General features: G+C 47.2%; 6 protein-coding genes across 6 annotated transcripts; 2 read left to right on the forward strand and 4 right to left on the reverse strand.

Moving 5' to 3' along the window:
* Positions 1-348: 348 nt before the first annotated feature.
* On the reverse strand, positions 349-2,203 carry N7469_010762 (putative RNA splicing factor (Pad-1); the record flags this gene model as incomplete). Its single annotated transcript, XM_056649667.1, has 4 exons — positions 349-607; positions 665-1,141; positions 1,196-1,504; positions 1,563-2,203. The coding sequence occupies 4 exons, from the start codon at positions 2,201-2,203 to the stop codon at positions 349-351; spliced, it is 1,686 nt and encodes a 561-aa protein (XP_056496798.1).
* Positions 2,204-2,834: 631 nt separating this feature from the next.
* Positions 2,835-4,086, reverse strand: N7469_010763 (fatty acid alpha-hydroxylase; the record flags this gene model as incomplete). Its single annotated transcript, XM_056649668.1, has 3 exons — positions 2,835-2,988; positions 3,049-3,297; positions 3,359-4,086. 3 exons carry the CDS (start codon positions 4,084-4,086, stop codon positions 2,835-2,837), a joined length of 1,131 nt encoding a protein of 376 aa, XP_056496799.1.
* Positions 4,087-5,875: 1,789 nt separating this feature from the next.
* Positions 5,876-7,099, forward strand: N7469_010764 (uncharacterized protein; the record flags this gene model as incomplete). The annotated part of the gene is made up of 1 exon (XM_056649669.1): positions 5,876-7,099. The coding sequence occupies one exon, from the start codon at positions 5,876-5,878 to the stop codon at positions 7,097-7,099; it is 1,224 nt and encodes a 407-aa protein (XP_056496800.1).
* Positions 7,100-7,939: 840 nt separating this feature from the next.
* On the forward strand, positions 7,940-9,603 carry N7469_010765 (uncharacterized protein; the record flags this gene model as incomplete). The annotated part of the gene is made up of 2 exons (XM_056649670.1): positions 7,940-8,825; positions 8,888-9,603. 2 exons carry the CDS (start codon positions 7,940-7,942, stop codon positions 9,601-9,603), a joined length of 1,602 nt encoding a protein of 533 aa, XP_056496801.1.
* Positions 9,604-10,316: 713 nt separating this feature from the next.
* N7469_010766 (CeGAL family transcription factor) lies at positions 10,317-13,261 on the reverse strand (the record flags this gene model as incomplete). The annotated part of the gene is made up of 5 exons (XM_056649671.1): positions 10,317-11,799; positions 11,870-12,627; positions 12,681-12,792; positions 12,851-13,107; positions 13,166-13,261. 5 exons carry the CDS (start codon positions 13,259-13,261, stop codon positions 10,317-10,319), a joined length of 2,706 nt encoding a protein of 901 aa, XP_056496802.1.
* A 1,358-nt stretch (positions 13,262-14,619) lies between these two features.
* On the reverse strand, positions 14,620-16,373 carry N7469_010767 (coatomer subunit delta; the record flags this gene model as incomplete). Its single annotated transcript, XM_056649672.1, has 4 exons — positions 14,620-15,523; positions 15,594-15,790; positions 15,844-16,287; positions 16,371-16,373. 4 exons carry the CDS (start codon positions 16,371-16,373, stop codon positions 14,620-14,622), a joined length of 1,548 nt encoding a protein of 515 aa, XP_056496803.1.
* Between the last annotated feature and the right edge of the window lie 87 nt (positions 16,374-16,460).

The raw sequence follows: 16,460 nt of genomic DNA on the forward strand, positions 1-16,460 counted from the left end.
GTATGAAATTTATTGATCTGTATGAAATTTACTTTGCCGCGGCCATGGAAATGGCAATTGAGGTGACGCGGGTATGAACCAAATCAAAAACGCCCTCCGGGACCTTTCTGAATTCAGAAGGGAAGCTCCTAAAGACAAAATCATTCGAGTAGCAAGGCTCACCGTGATGGCCAGATGAGGAAACGAAAACTAAAGAAAAGAGGACGACACAGAGTGACGATCGACACCTACCAGGAGCAGATTCATCCGGAGAGCCTAAAAGAAAAGACGTCAAGAGAAACTAACTGCCTGAAGCAAAAGCGCCTGGTTAGAGAATATGCGACAAAACCCACAGTGGTGAGTGGCTCTTTAGATAGCCTTGGTGCGGGAGAAGAGACTGCTATAGACGGCGTCAACAACCGGCTGCGCGGTAATCCGCTTGCCGCCGAAGAAACGGCCATTAAGGCCCTTGATCGCATTTTCGCCGCCTTGAACGCGGTCGAACTTCAAGTAAATGTCGCCTTGGGAGTTCGGATCTACCGAGATGTGAACAACATGGCCATATTTCTCTTCGCATTCTTGGCGGACATCGTCTTCTAATTCCTTGACCCAGGATTCGCCTTCCTCTCTGTAATGGTGTCAGTTCTGTCCTGGTAGGTATGTCATGGGGAAAAATACAACTTACTCGGCGGGGTCAAACATATCACGCAGCATCACGCATCGGCTCGCCATGTTGACGTTCACGGGCAATGGCTTCGTCTCGGTTTTAGGTCGAAGCACCTTCTGTTGCTCGTCTGCGGTAGGCTCGGGTTCATCTGTACGGGCAAGTTTCCTCATCAACGCGTCCCTACTATAATTGTTGAAGTTCACGCCGGCGACGTCTGTGTCATCGAGAGCACTGGCGCCACCAGACTTCTCGTTCTCTCTACCACCAGCGCGATCAAAGTTGTTCGAACCTCCGGCTTGAACGCCACGTCCACCGTGACCGGAGAATGAAGAGCCCTGGAAATTCGGTTGGCTTGCAGAAGAGCTCTGCAGTCGGTTTGCATTCGCATCAGGGGTGAACTTATCGTTGCCAAGGCCAACCCGAATGGCTCGACCAGCAAGATCAAAACCATTCATCTTTTCCAAGGCATCACGAGCTTGGTTAGGATCGCGGAACCTAATTTACGAGTCAGCGGACAGAATTCGGAAGCTCAATGAGGAGGCTACTTACTGCACAAATGCATAACCTTTGCTTCTCCCAGTCTCATCCTTCTGCAATTGAACAAATTCGAGTTCACCAAACGGTTCGAAGACATTCTGGAGATCATTTTCAGTGATGCTGAAATGAACATTACCCACATAGAGTCTATGAAAAGGGGCGGAGTGTGATGGTCCAGAACTGGCTTCCGGGTTACGAGCCTGGCGGTTCTTTTCCGCCTCGGTCAACTGGGCGATGATAGGAATGCCTAGAAGCTTTTGGCCGGTAAGTTGGATCGCAGCAGGCACGGAATCTTCACTCTTGAATTCAACATAACCGACACTATTGTAATAGTTAGCTCACTGTTGCGAATGGTTGGGGTTTCATAGTGATAACATACCCTTTAGACCGTCCACTGACACGATCTTTGACAATTTGGGCCTCTTTAACGGGGCCGACCTTCTCGAAAAAGGCCATTAGCTCTTTAGTTCGCAAGCGAGCTGCGAGTTGTTGCACAAAAATAGTTCTCTTGTCACGTTCATCCTCATTGAGTTCTGGGGATTTGCTGGCATCTCGGCGATTGGGGCTGGGGCGGCGACCATCACGGTCACGACCACGACGTCGATCCTCGTCACGCTCACGGCGCGAGGGACGGTAGTGACGATCGTCAGGGGAGCGCGAACGAGTACGAGCACGTCCTCCGCCACGGTAGAAGTCACCGCTGGAGCGATAGTCGTCGCCGTGGCGATCCCGACGAGCACGGCGTCGGTCGCTCTCGCGACTTCTGCTCCTTCTCCGGCTTCTATGGCTTCCGTTAGCACTGCCATGTTCGCTTCGAGGGCTTTTCATGTCTTCATCGCCATCGGCATCTCGATCGCGGCGACGATCGCGGCGACGGCGTCTGTCACGGGAACGATCACGGTCATGGCGCTCTTGCGGGTCTGCTTTGGATCGGTCGTCGCGTTCGTCAGTCTTGGGGGTTGTATCGGCTGGAGCAGCAGCTGTTGACTCAAGAAGAGCCTCTACGTCGAGTCCAGACATGGTGGGAAGATCTGTGGCCAAGAGCGATCGAAATAATGGCCGGGGGTAATGAGGTAATAGTCACTTGACTCAGTCAGATAGCAAGATCTAAGGAAGAAAAGACTTTTCTCTAACCCTTCGTCTGAGAAATCAATTTTCCCCGTCGCTTTGTGCTGTGAAGTGGTAGGTTGAATCGCAGATGGAAGTGAGGGAGGACTAGTTTCCGCGCGGGTGAAGGCCGGCGGTCATATCACGTGATGATTAGGTTTTTCTTGGGTTGCCACTTCGGACTAACCAATAGATGCGTACATACTGTATGTGGTGTACTCTCTTATGAGAACATTCATAGAGATGGGGTGACACGATAATTGCATAAATATGGTGTTTTGTTTTCTGATTATGATTAACTACTTCATGTACACTGATAAGTGATATTGTGAAAAAAAGAGGAGCCCGGCTACTTGCTGACACCCAACAAGAGCTCTCCTATGCATGAAACCCCATAAAACACATGATCCGAAACTCCCAAATCCTGGCGTTCAAGAATAAAACATGTACAGCTTCCCGGCAACGCAGTAAGTCACTAATTGTATGACTCGACGTCGGTTCATAAAGAATGAGTTTGTAAGCCTAAACGTTGGTCTCGGTGACTCTACTGGGCCTTGGAACCCTTTGGGGGTGGTGCTTCCAGCTCAGTGCCAAAAACACGATCCCAGAATCGGCTTGTGACGCCAAAGCCATTTTCGAAATCAGCATAGTGGTGCTGAAGGTGGTACTTCTTCAATTCCTTATAGTAAAGGGGAAGGCTAGACACATATTAGCATCAGACTAGGGACAAATCGACTGTCTACCAGGAACAAACTCACTTGCGATGGTGAAGGAAGTAGTGAGTCAGATCATAGCAAATGTAGCCGAAGACACCACCACAAAATACCTGTACAGCCGCGAACCAATTGTAGAAGAAGACTGTATGGGCCAGCTTCCAAAAGGGAGCTGCTAGGATGATGAACAATGAAGGCGGCATCACCAGTCGGTACTTGTCCATCGGGAGGTAATGGTGAATACCGTGAAGGAGGAAATGAAGGGTCAGGCCAACGCTGTTATCGGGAAGCCAGCTAAGATTGAAAGTCAGTAATGGTTACAAAATGAGGAATCAAACAAGAACAGGAAACTTACTGATCAACATGGAACAGGAAGCGGTGCATCAGATACTCAATAAGTGACCAGAGGCACACACCTCCAATCCAATAGGCAGCGGCAGCAATGGGATCACCAAGCCCCGCAGCCCCAACCATTGTGCCATATACAACCGGTGGCAACCAGATCATGGGTACAATATACCAAGCGGTCTTGCTAAGGGGCTCCAGGAAGTTACCGAAGAGGGGCGCGGACTGGCCTCCCTTGTAGTGACGGGGACGGTGAATCTGTTCCAGGTAGAACGCCTTAGAGAAGTTGCTGTACCAAAGTTGAGCGAAGAGCGGTTTGTTGAGATCCAGGAACTTGTGCGTTTTGAAATCCTGGTTGTAATTCGTCTCAACTGATAGATCTTCTTCCTTCGACATTCCGGTGGTGGCGTATACGGGACCAGCGTCCGACACACCGGCATCCACAGCCGTGGAAGTCGCTTTGCCAGAGGCGCCCGCTCCCGGAGTGAGGAATCCAATATGATAGTCATCGAGGATCTCGTATGCGGCCTCGGTGTGTTCATGGGAGATCTCATCTTTCATGATCTCCTCGACATCCTTGCCGGCGTAGTCGAGAATCAGATCACCGCCACCGGGGTGGTCATCGACAAATTCGGTGACATCGTACACTTTCTGGCCGATGGCGATATAGCAGGATTTGGCGCTATTGTGAGCAGCGACCTCCGCGGCCGTAAAAGCCGGTAGAACTCGTCCGGGCATTCCTTATTGAATTTTATTTGAGTTTCCTTTTTGTTCTTATTCTTCTTGTTCCTCCTCTTTGGTCTTTGTTCCTCTCGAGTAATAAGGCAAAGCGGTGATTAGGGGAAAAAAAATCAGCTTAAGAATGTCGGTCGCGAAAGAGAGATAGAGAGGGAAAGATGGAAAGGTTGATCGAGATTAGCGTTGAATGTTGATCGTCGAGACTTCGGAGGGCCGCGGGAATTTTATTCAGGGGAGAAGCGTGGCGTGACAGGCGAAGTCTCCGCCCCGGACAAAACAAAATTGGCAGAATTTGGCTCCGAGGGTTACTGCGAAACCTGAGTCAATTTATTGGTTGAATCGTAAGATCAAGAGATCAGACCACCGAAGACGTTCGAATGACAGGGTAATTTGGTAGCAGAGAGTCAAGTATCGAACTTTTGAAGAGATCTGGAATGACCGAAAGGATCCGCAGTCCCTCGGAAGCAGGTGACTGTGGCTTATTTAATAATCCACTCTTGGCATTGCAGTATACTGTACTACATACAAGTACACGAGTACGCGAATACACGAGTAACTAAACGAGTAAACGAGTACCCGAGTGTAAATACGCTAGTAGTGGTATATTCTTCACTTTCACACTATTTTCTACTCTTGTGTCTATCATACACCCATGTCTTTCTTTGTGATGAGTCTCGATATAAAGTTCAGTTTATAGTACTAACTCGTTTCGCCAGCGTATTAGATAGTGTATAGAATGCACATACTGAAATACTACTCCGTACTACGGTAGTACTTATAACTACTAGTTATATACCTATTACCAGTAAGTAGTTATAGGTAATAACTTAAGGGTTCAAGTATCCTCCAGGAAACTTGAAGAAGATGAGGGCTCTTCTTCATGAATATGTGTCTCTAGTGGGATGATTAATCATACAATAGTGGTGTTATTAAAGTACTATATATTTGATTAATTTTCATACCATTCATAGGTATGAATGAAAAACTGGACTAACTATCCATGAGGACTTCAGGGAACCATATTCAAAAAAAAAAAGAATGTTAGGGCTGGTACCAAAAGTTGACATCAAAGAGATTGATAACATGCACAATGTAGGTACGGTATGAATGGTGTCCCTAGTATAAAAATCGGTGTATCCGCAACTCTCGGATCTTTCCCCATGAACATTTCTGACCTTCACTTGTACCAACTTCTGATGAATAGTTACCAAGATCAACACAAACCCCTTCGTATCCTCATGCATCATTGATACTCTCTGGTACCCTTATTTTTTGCTTCGTTTGCAACGCCCGGCACTTGCGAGCATTCAATGCCAGACTGAAATCCACTCTGGCACAGCAGTAAGTGGGCCCGCAATAGGGATTCCCCATCTCTTCAGTACATCATTGGACCTATCGGGTCAACCAACAGAGAAAGTCCTGATCTTTCATTCGAGTAACTCTGCAACCCAACAACCCAATGTTTGTTGGCGCCAAAGGGAAACAATCAGCCTTGGAAGTAAAGGGCCAACTTTTGGTCGTGTTCTCCACCGGGGCAGAAATGCACGCATCATATTGGAAGGGCCTCCGTTCGCGGCAATCTCTCGAGCGACGTCGAGAAAACAAGACTCTTTTTTTCTCTCTCCCTCCCTTCTCCTGAAAATTGTCAGGCATTAGCATCACGCTAGTTCGACATTAGTGCAGCCGCCCCGCTGGGGCTCTCCGACAGTCGATCAAAAAAAAAGTTGTCTTATTTTTTCCAATTCTCCCCTACCTTCCCTACATCCATTCCATGTTGCATCCCAGTACGATGTCAGCTGTGGAGGAAGCACCTATCAATCCTATTCTGGACTATATTCAAAAGCTGAAGGAGACCAAGAAAAGTTTACCGTTTGGTCAACCAGTTTGCGTCTTAACATCCCCCACCGTCACCGACTCTACGTCCTTACTGCGGCTGGTTTCTGAAATTGGCCCTCACATCGCGGTACTTCAGGTTCAAGCGGATGTGATCGAAGATTGGTCCGACAATGTTATCGACCAATTGACATACGCTGCGAAGAAACATGGATTTCTCCTGTGGGAGGGTAGTCGCATCCTCAATTCCACCGTCAATCTTATGGGCCGCGGGCGGGCCAACTTGGCAGCAAGGAAGACCATCGCGGATCTGGCTAAAGGAAGATATGTAAACGGAATCTACAAAACCGCCAGTTGGGCCAATCTGGCGACCTCGTGGGCACCCGGGGTTGCATTGGACGAGCAGGAACAGGACGTATTACTTCCAACTCTACGAAAGGCGGCTCGGGCAGCTGTCGCGACGACCGTCAAGACTATTGAGACGGAAATATCGGTCGCGGAGGGTGACGATACTCTCGAGCAAGAGCGAACCCCCATTTTTCCTCCAAAAGAGAATGGGTGGCATGAATTCAATACAGATATGGGCTACGCCCTCAGGAAGTCGTCCACCATATCGGTCACTGAAAGTGTCACTCAGCAACCCCATATTGAACCGGACAATGGCATCCCAGCTCCTCCGACCCTGACTCGGGGCATGGCTATTTGTCTCCCCAGTGATGTCGACTCCGTTTTCACATTGGACTTTCGGCAGGGCACTATAGCAGCAGCTTGTGCCAATCAAGATTTTGTGGCTGGTCTGGTTACTAGCGAACCATTGTTCTGCGAATATCATGGAGACAATCTGATTGACCTGGCCGTTCCGGAAGGCTGTGAAGTGTCCGACGAGATGGTGCACAATCTGTTGGCTTACTCGCCTTACTTGGAGCGAAATCATTCGATCGGCCTATTCTCAATGGTTCCTCCCGACTACGCATATGCATTCGAAGCGGACCCTGTACACGCCATTCATGCCGATTCTTTGCATGGACAGCCCCGAAGCGTTGTCAAGCTCGAGTACCTTATCGAGAAGGCATTGAAGCTCCGTGATGCCAACCGCAAAGAAAATGAAGGAAACTCACGCCCTACAAATATCCCAAAGGGTCCCAGCGTCCTTCACTGTCCCATTGTCATTCTGCCTTGATTGAGAAGACTGCAGCGCAGCTCCTCCTAATATTCGGAAAGCACATATGTACATACCCTCTCGAACACATGGCACATCAAGACTCTGCATATATCCAAGCATCTTTCATTTTGAACCCAAACTTCACAGACAGTTAAAGCTCTGTCTGTTTCACAAGCTTAGTTAATAAACCCGAAGCACTTTCCGAAGAGCTCGAGGTATTCTGAAAATCCATAATACCGCGATACATCTTATTGCTATCCATCGGCATCTTTGCACATTATCATAATATCATTACAATTTTTCGACCTTTTCCTCATTTCTTGCTTTTCATAACTATTCTTCAACTTGAAAGGACTACTGTTTAACAATTGATAATCGCACTCACCGCCTTCCTAAGAGCTGATACATTGGAAAAAGCAGCTTAGTCATGGGAAATTCAAGATCAACTGTGAACAAATCCGACTTCGACGATTCTTATTTTTGTATTATTTCCTAACAAGTTTTAGCGACAATCGCCTTGTCTATATCCCATCCGGCTGTATAATCATAGCATACCATATATCCCCGGTGTTGCATTTGATCCAATTGGTCAATCCTCGTCCAGACGAACAAGTCGGATGTCTGCTTGGTTTACAACCAAGACCACTTCAGTGTTGGCGAGCCAAATAATGAGTGTTTGATAATTGCCGGACTATTGCATATACTATTTCACAGACCTTGACAAAGTCTCCCAAGCCTGGTCATAGGAAATACCGGGTTTTCAAAACTGGCTACAGATATATCCAAATTTCCGCCTCATGACAAACTGCTTTGATTTCCCTCCACAGCGGAGTTTGGAATAACCAACTCGCAAGAGTCATGCCGCAAGGTAACTCATCTCTGCCACATCCAGTGGAAGCGATCAAGGGCGAGCAGCTCTCGGATAACAACCATGTGGCGCCGAAGGCTTTGCCAAATCGCCAGCGTTCGCGTGGCAAAGATATCAACGTTGTGCCTGATAGCACACCAGCTGCACCTGTCGTTATCTCGCCATTAGGCGATATTATTCTAAATTATACTGCCATATCATCTGGCAGAAGTCATTATTGGCAGGTTTCAAGCAAAAGACTGATGCTCGGGAGTCCTTACTTTGGTGCCATGTTGGACTCGGACAAGTTTATGGAAGGTAGACTCCTTGCGCAGCAGAGGCAAGCTCTTGTGGATCGTATGGCCACAGGAGCTGTGGAAAACCCACCGAGTGATAACGAAAGTTCAATGCTAGCTATGTTGCCTGTTGTACAAATCCCTGTCAGCGCGAAATCAGAGCTCTGTGGGGTTGAGGCGATACAGCTGTTCCTCAAAATTTTGTGTTTTGATTTCTCGGAGACAGAAGAAGTGCAAGACGCCATCCATTACGACCTTAGAGCACAGTCATCAACCATGGTTGTCAAAGTCATTGACCTTGCTGAATGGTTCAATTCCACAAAACCCATTCAGACTGCATTGCGGGCAGCTCAGTATAGAGGTGGGGTCAAATCAAGACCCAGTTCCAGCGTGAAAGTTTTTACCTTGGATATGTTGAAGTTAAAAGAAAGACGGCTCCGGGAGATGATTTTAATTTCCACATTTCTTGGTTTAGATGATATTTCGAAAGCGATGACCCATACTCTTATCATTCTTGGTTCGAAATACTGGCTACATGGCCTGGAAAGGCCGATGATCGAGGAATATCCGAATTGGAAGTATCTTCCTAACGGGCTTGAAGGTATGTCTCTCCGTCCCGATGGAGAATATTATATGCTTACTGACATCTTGATCCGTATATAGAGGAACTGTTTTACAGGCGACAGTGTGTTCTGAATACATTGACTGACTTACAGGCCCACTTCCTTCGCTCATATGGAGGACTTGAAAGTGATGAGCCGATACCGAAAAGGAAAACAACATTGGGAGCAGCATTTTCTTCAAGAAACCTTGAGCTACAGTGTCGCAATGGTCTCGATAATGGCATGCAGTGCGACATCTTTCATCTTGGTCAAATGACACGATTTTTTGCATTACGAACAAAAACTATATTCCTTGGATCTACTTTGGTCGATGGGAACTCCTATATTGATGAGTCCGACGAGGCTCCCGAGCAGCCCGCCGGCCCAAAGGATGATGGGGCTTATGAAGAGCCCCAATTCGCCATTGATCAGGTTATAGCCAGCCTCAAACAATACCCTGACTATCAAATTGACAATAATCACATCGGGTGTGGTATCCGACGTCGAATACTTCCAATATTAGACGGCTTGGAGAAGTTTACGGCCGACAATCGCGGACTTCTAGGGATTCAAGCCAACCTGTGGAACTCGTCAGAAAGAAGAAAGCAGATTGCATGGTCTGACAAGCAAGGCCCGAAGGACCACACGGTCTATATTCAATTCTCAAAAATCTTGAAAATCGATGTTCCACTTCATGGCCCTCTGAGAACCAATCTATCACCTGAAGAGCAAGCCCGTTTCATGTTCACCGCGGCAAAATATCAATGGGAGACTTAGCTTTTGAAAAGGTGCACCTTTGTGTGCAATCTGCAGGCCTCTTGAGCTCCGGCCATAGCATCCAACGGAACGTCATGTTAACTACTTCCCATTATGACGGCATAACCCAGAGAATCAGACCGGTCCAGATCTAAACCTTCAAAGCCTGGTAGGGGGTTTCCCAGCAGCTAGGTTTATGGAAACGCCATCCAAGGATATCTGCTCCGCGGGACAGTGTCATTTCCACATGCCGAATGGGAGACGAAACAAGTCAAACTATGGGATGCGGGGCTTTGATACATGTATCAAGCTTGGACATACCACCAACACTTTGCACATTATGAACCCTGTAAATAGAAGCCAAGGATAGGGACAGCGATTGTGAATCAAAAGCAAACAAAGCCCGCACAGTAGTAGAGGGCTCTTTTCCATGACAATTTTAGTTTTTCTTATATTACAATAAAAGTATTTAGTACTAGTAGTACTAATATCTAGACTGGCAGTAGATGGCAAGTAGCAATGAAACATAATTTCACACTGCAACTACTCAATGGATTGAGTTTTCAATATGAAATTGTACGGATTATGATCTGATCAGTTGAACGATCAATCCTTAGATAAACAACCAAATCAAGTACTACACGAAATGACAGTCTGATGTCCACCTATCCAGCGTAAGACTGGAATTCCTCCTTGTACTCTTAAACTTATTCAAACGGTACTTTTGTAATGTCTCAACAAACAGGGTCACCCCAGAAGTAACCCATGTCAAGATCGAGATTTGGCCCTGTTGGGAAAAACGAGCCAGTGATTTGGCCAGTCGCTGGGTCATATGGGTAATAATCATCAAAAGAGCTTCGACCAGACTGTGACTTTTCAGGGCTCATAAAGGCATCCATGAGGTCGGGTTCTTCTATCTTTAGCGATGGCGACATTGCAAGCGGAGCGCCTGAATGATCCATTGGAGACCAAGCGATGGAGTCCATATCTGCGGCAATACTCTCGATCGCATTTGTCGACGGGATTGAAGTAGACGGATCGAAAGATAATTGATCCATTACCGGATTCTCTGTAGCAAGCGTGGACTCGTCAAGTTCTGGGACATCGATGAGTGACGTTGTAGATGAATCCTCATTTTCGGATAGTTCAGAGATACTGATACCGAACTGAGGCGCAAGTCGTCTTAAGAACCCATCACAGAGCTTCCAAGCTCGCTCACAGGCGGCGTTTGTCCTGGACAACGTGTGTAACCAGTGAAGTGCCTTTTTTGCCGCCTTCGACACCATTGCTGCTTTTTCAGGGACATGTTCTGCTTGGAATGCAAGCTCTAACAATAGGACTGTAATAGATTGCATGAGATAGTGAAGTGTGCACCACCACGGAGAGATCCGATGTAAAAGAGCAGCATCTGGAGAATCCGGGAAGAGATTTAACATGTGGCATGCAGACTCAACGCATTCTGCGGCTGTCTTGCTACAGAATTCATAGGTGAGGTCTCCATCTGACTGCGAAGTATCCAATCGACATAGACATGGGCGAGTGATGCCAATCTTGGTACTATAGAAGAGAAAAGCGAGTCCCATTCGTTGTCCCAGAGGGCATTGCGAAGTCTGTGTCGAGGTGAAATCGTAAGATGGTGGAAGGTTCATGAACCAAGAATCAATATCAAGCATTAGACTTTGAATAATGAAGTTGGTACTTGCCCACGGAGCTTGCAATGCCTCTGGGCTATAGAGCTTAACCGTCATGCGCTTGGCTATAATAGCGAGTGATGTCAGCTGCAAAAAGTACAGTGACATACAGGGCGGAAGACTCTTCAAGTATTCAGCACGGCTCATTTTGGTATCGGCTTCGTTCCCTTCATCGGTTGTGTCTGAATCAGCAGCAGAATCAAGTTTCGCCGCGTTATTGCTGAATGTCATTTGCTTGAGAGGACTGCAGGTGTTTTGTGCATTATTGCTGATCAACATTGATACTTCATCCTTTTGGAAGTCACCTTCATCAAACGGAACCGGAAGAGGCGTGGTGCAAGAACCATCCACGATGCAAGAAGGGCGTCCCGTGATGGCGGCCAGAAGCTGCTCTACGGTATATAACGACCACCACACACGATATCGAATCTCCTTTGAAGTATCCGAAGTACAAGATCCGACGCTGCGAAGATGGAGACCGAGAGCCAAGGCCCCTCGAACTGCACTTCCTGCAAGTTTCCATGCCCTGATGATGGAGAAAAAATTAGCCAAGTCCCATGATTTAATATGCCATGACTTCGAATAGATGAAGTTACCTATTGATATGGCCGGAAGATATCATATAGAAACAGGTCAGACCTTCAACCTGCAATTGTTGAAGATCAGGATGATGCAACAGTTGATCCTCCAGGCTGAGTATTCTTGCCCGTGAAAAGTAAACCTGGTGAGGATCCTCCTCTTCGGTGCAACCCCTGTCTGTTAACTCTTCATACTTCGCGGCAATTGCAAAGATAAGATTGAGTATGGCTAGCCATTTATTACCAGGCTTCAAAGAGGGTTGACTGAAATAGACCTGAAACTGTGAGACAAAAGTTGAAATCCCTATGATTGGGAAAGACGGATGGACTGAAGTCAAGTATGAGTTCAATAGCTTCGTTGCCGTTTCCTTGGGAGGCACTCCGTTGGCATCGACTTGATTCATGTTGGGGATCTCCAAGTCGTCCAGATAGTAATTCAGTGATGCCATCAACGAATCACTTGCTTTTTTGGGACGTGGAGTCAAGGTTGGAGAGGGAAGAGCATTTTCCTCATCTGCATTTGAAGAATTGCAAGAGCACTCTTTACCATCGTTGTTGACCTCTTTGCTGAGGTTCTGTAGCCAGTTGATTTCGGAACTTTTGCCCATGAAACCAGTCGACCTAGCAGCTTCATCCCTATTAAAGTCCTCTTCTGTATGATCGATAAGATCAGGAGGCGCATTAGAGGAGGGATGCGAAGGTGGTGGTTCAGAAGTAAACTTCCGTTTTCCAGTAGTATCGGTGCCACCATCCAATACTAATTCAGAAGCGGAGTCCTATTCTAACTCAGACAAGGCTATGTCATTAAAATATGAAACGGGTTCCCTACCGCTGTAAGGGCGATGTTCACGAGCTGTTCATCAGAGACACCGAACCGATTGCTCAGCTTGCTGATGACATCTTCATACGCCTGTACCTTTGCGGACAAGCTTGCTAATTGTCTTTGCAATGGTTATGTCTGTGTCATTTATTTCATCGAGACTGTAAATCAAAACTTACCGCTTCGACTTCTCTCTTTTACCATCAGTATAGCAGCAAATTATTCCGGCCTCACGGCAATTCCGGCAACCGGACTTGTCTCCAGTACACTTTGTCTTTCTTTGTCGGCAAGACTCACATGCTCGACGTACATGACGACGATGGAACCTCCCTGGGGATGAGAATGTAGATTCGGCACCTTCAGCAAGCCGCGGAATAGCCATCTTCTTAGTGCCTACATCCGATTCAGCCCTTTGGAGAGTTGGAAGAGAATTTTCCTACTCAGTCAATATCAGATATCACTTTTCTACCTGAAATTGGGTAATTTTCACATACCACACTGGATAACTGGCTGCACGTTTCTGCGTCGGCACACGACAATTTGAACAAATTCTGTTGCTCAGCCCATGAAGGAAAATGAATATTACTCATGACGAAGTCTACTCTGACTTCTTTTTGTCTCCTGTATAGCTCTCTATATATACACTTTGATTAGTACGAATCCATCCTCACTCCAGCATTGCCTGCATCAAAAGGATCCCTTACCTTAAGCATAGGTTCTCTGTGGTGTTTTGTATAGACCTGATGCTTTTGGACATCAGTGTCTAACAAGAACCAAGATGAAAAGGAAAACCCGAAGTACCGGGAGTCGATGGGAATTTAAGAAGTCAAGTAACCCTACGAAGGAACTGGACCATTGCGTGCGAAGAAACCAGCAACTCAACACAATACTTCGCTTGGGTCAACACACACGCATGGTAACCTAAAAACCTCCCCGGGAGATATCCGGCAATGACGCTGTACCAGAAGAGAAGTGACAAGCTCAAGGGAAATGGCCACCAAGTTGAGATTGAGATCCAATCTCTCTTCAGCTTTGATTTGCCTCCTGGGACGTTGAGAGGTTGTTAGAGGCGAATTCAAGGCCATTCGGTGAGGTAATTTACTATTCACGGCAGTTGATTGTATGCTACAATTTGCCATGAACCACATCTTGGAGAAATTGCATTAGATTATGCTTGATTACAAGTCAACAATGACCATGGTCATAAATTAACTCCTCAGTATCCTTACCTATCAGATCCTTTTTGCGGCTGTTTCTTCCCAGTTCGCTGTTAAAGTGGACAACCTAGGAGTTCCGATATCCGTCTAGGTAAGCGGCAATACATGTACATGTATGAGGGGATCATCGTCTCCGTCACTAGCAGCGTCGTGCTGCTGCAAGAAACTCAATCCCCTCAATTCCTTGAGACCGGTAAAGGATTTTGATAGCGTGCCCATATTCCCAGAATTATCGAAATGGCCTAGGCCTGGGGTGCAATGTAAATATGACGATCCAAAGTGGTGGCGTACGTAAATCGGTTGTCCCTGGTTGCTTCGAGGAACCAGAGATATGACATTCATGGGTTGGGACTGAGGTACGAAAAGCTTGGTGGAACTTACAAGCTCTGACCGCTTACATAGCATTGAAGTCGTTTCTGTTAACTAACTATAATTCTGACGTGATATAGGATAAATTACGCGCAGATGAGTAGATTGAGCATCACCGTCGCAGATACGCTTTGGGGGTCTGGCTAAGTGTCCAGTAAATTCACCAGGTCGTGTAAGTCATGGTAAAGTCTAGTCATTTTGTGTTAATCTCGAGTAAAGTAAAGAAACACGGCCTTGGGAAAGGATTTGAAAAAAAAAGCAATCTGATAACAAGGGGCTTAGAACAAGGTCTTGAAAGTAAAGGTAAAGGCCACTGTCCGAACATCATTAAGTAACAAACTCTATACAATCCCATATTTGGATCACTCAATAAGGAAGTTCTCGGCAACGCTGCGAACATCCTTGGAGAAGCCAGTGCTCTCCCCTTCCATTTCCAGCAGGGCAACATCCAGAACATCCACATCCACGAAAGGCTGCGTCTTAGTAAAGCGGACGCTCATTGGGAAGAAGACATCCTCGTCGCCATCAGTAGACTCGAATTCAAAGCTGCCCGAGGGGTTGGACTCGTCAACTGCGCCAAGGTTCCAGTCGAGGCTGTCGCCTGAGACTTCGTAGACCGCATCGAAACTGGAAACAGCAGGCTCAGTTGCTCCGTAAGGAATGGTGACAACAACATCTTGCAAGCTGTCTGAGCCGGTAAGCTCGTATTCAACAGTCACGGTAGTTGAGTCAGAGCCCTTATTCACCCACACTGTGAAAGTGATGGGAAGTATCTCGGCGTTGTCAGCCGAGCTGGCCACTCGCCATCGCAGAACACCAATTGAGTTATTTGCGGGGAATCGCTTAGAGGTATCCTTGAGTTGAATTGTAGAAGAGCTAGTGAATAGGGCCTTGTCGACATTGGGGTGAGTCCGGAATTGGGCACCGTGGGTCGGGTTGGCTTGGAGATCAAGACGGAGCTTTGTGAAAGATGGGTCTGTGATACGGAGCTGAAGGTCGCCCTTGACTTCGAATGACTTCAAGGCACCTTCTCGAGTGAGCGTAGCGGAAATTGTCTCGGCAATGGTAACGTGGACAGGGTCTCGGTCCACGGCGAGGGATTCGCGGGTTGAAGGAGCCTCTGGCACAGGAGAAGAAACCTCTGAGCCTACCAGGGGGCTGGACTCCTCAATTTCGGGGCCAAGATCACCTCGAACCTTCTCATAGATATCAGTTGCCTTGGATTTCTTGCCCAATTGCATACCCTTGCCGCGGGATGGGATAGGCCTAATGAGAGTATATGTTAGAAACCATAGCCCTTCTCATAGCCACCATAGAGATATAAAAGCCAACTTACTTGGCAAATGCCTTCTTCTTCTCAGCCTCGTAGGAATCGTATGTGTCTGGGACGGCGGGGCGTGTTGGAGGTGTGTAAACGGGGTAGTTTGGTGCCCTAGGAGCAGCAGGGCGACCTGTGCGAGCAGCCTCCTTGCGCTGCATTTCCAGTTGCTTAGCCTTCCTCTTGCGTTCCTCGCTGGCTTCCAACTCTTTGTTCTGTCGCGACACGTTAGTATCGGTTGAGCCCCGCAATGTGTGCCTAGACATACTCGCTCAATGATTTCCTGAATTCTCTCCTCATGACTCTCCATTTCCAGGAATGTCTTAATCTGGGAAAGGGACAGGTTCTCTCGGTAACCCAATGTCACCAATTCATCGAATGCGCTCAGCAGCTCGAAAGCATTGCGGAGGATTTCCCGTTCATCCAAGCTCTTGCAAATGCTGGTTGTCACTTGGGCGAACAAATGAAGACTGTCGATATCTTGAAGGATGTTCGATTGACGGTTGGTGATCAAGACAATGTACAGCTCATCTAGTGGCTGATAGACGAAGCGGACATTGTCCTGTTCAACAGTGGTGTGTTGGGTCCCCGAATCTGCAAGCTTGGGAAAGGAGGCAAGAAGAGCCTCAATGCGCGACCTGGCGATTTCACGGAACTGGCGCGAGAGGACCGCTTTACCTCCGCGAGTACATATCGATGCTGCCAGAACAACCTGTTGTGGGAGAGATGGTTGTTAGTATGGACCTCCCGACGAATAGACCGTCATCGCACAGGGGAGAGAGGGGCAGATCCTACCATTGCGCGTGACTGTAGATATCAAGCAAAAGTAATTGGAATAAATATCAAAGATGCTCTAGACTTGCTCAGTCGACTCAGCAACCTTGA

This window comes from Penicillium citrinum, assembly GCF_028827155.1.
Source record: "Penicillium citrinum strain IBT 23319 chromosome Unknown utg000009l:1.0-4274883.0:1.0-4276374.0, whole genome shotgun sequence".
NCBI lineage: Eukaryota > Fungi > Ascomycota > Eurotiomycetes > Eurotiales > Aspergillaceae > Penicillium > Penicillium citrinum.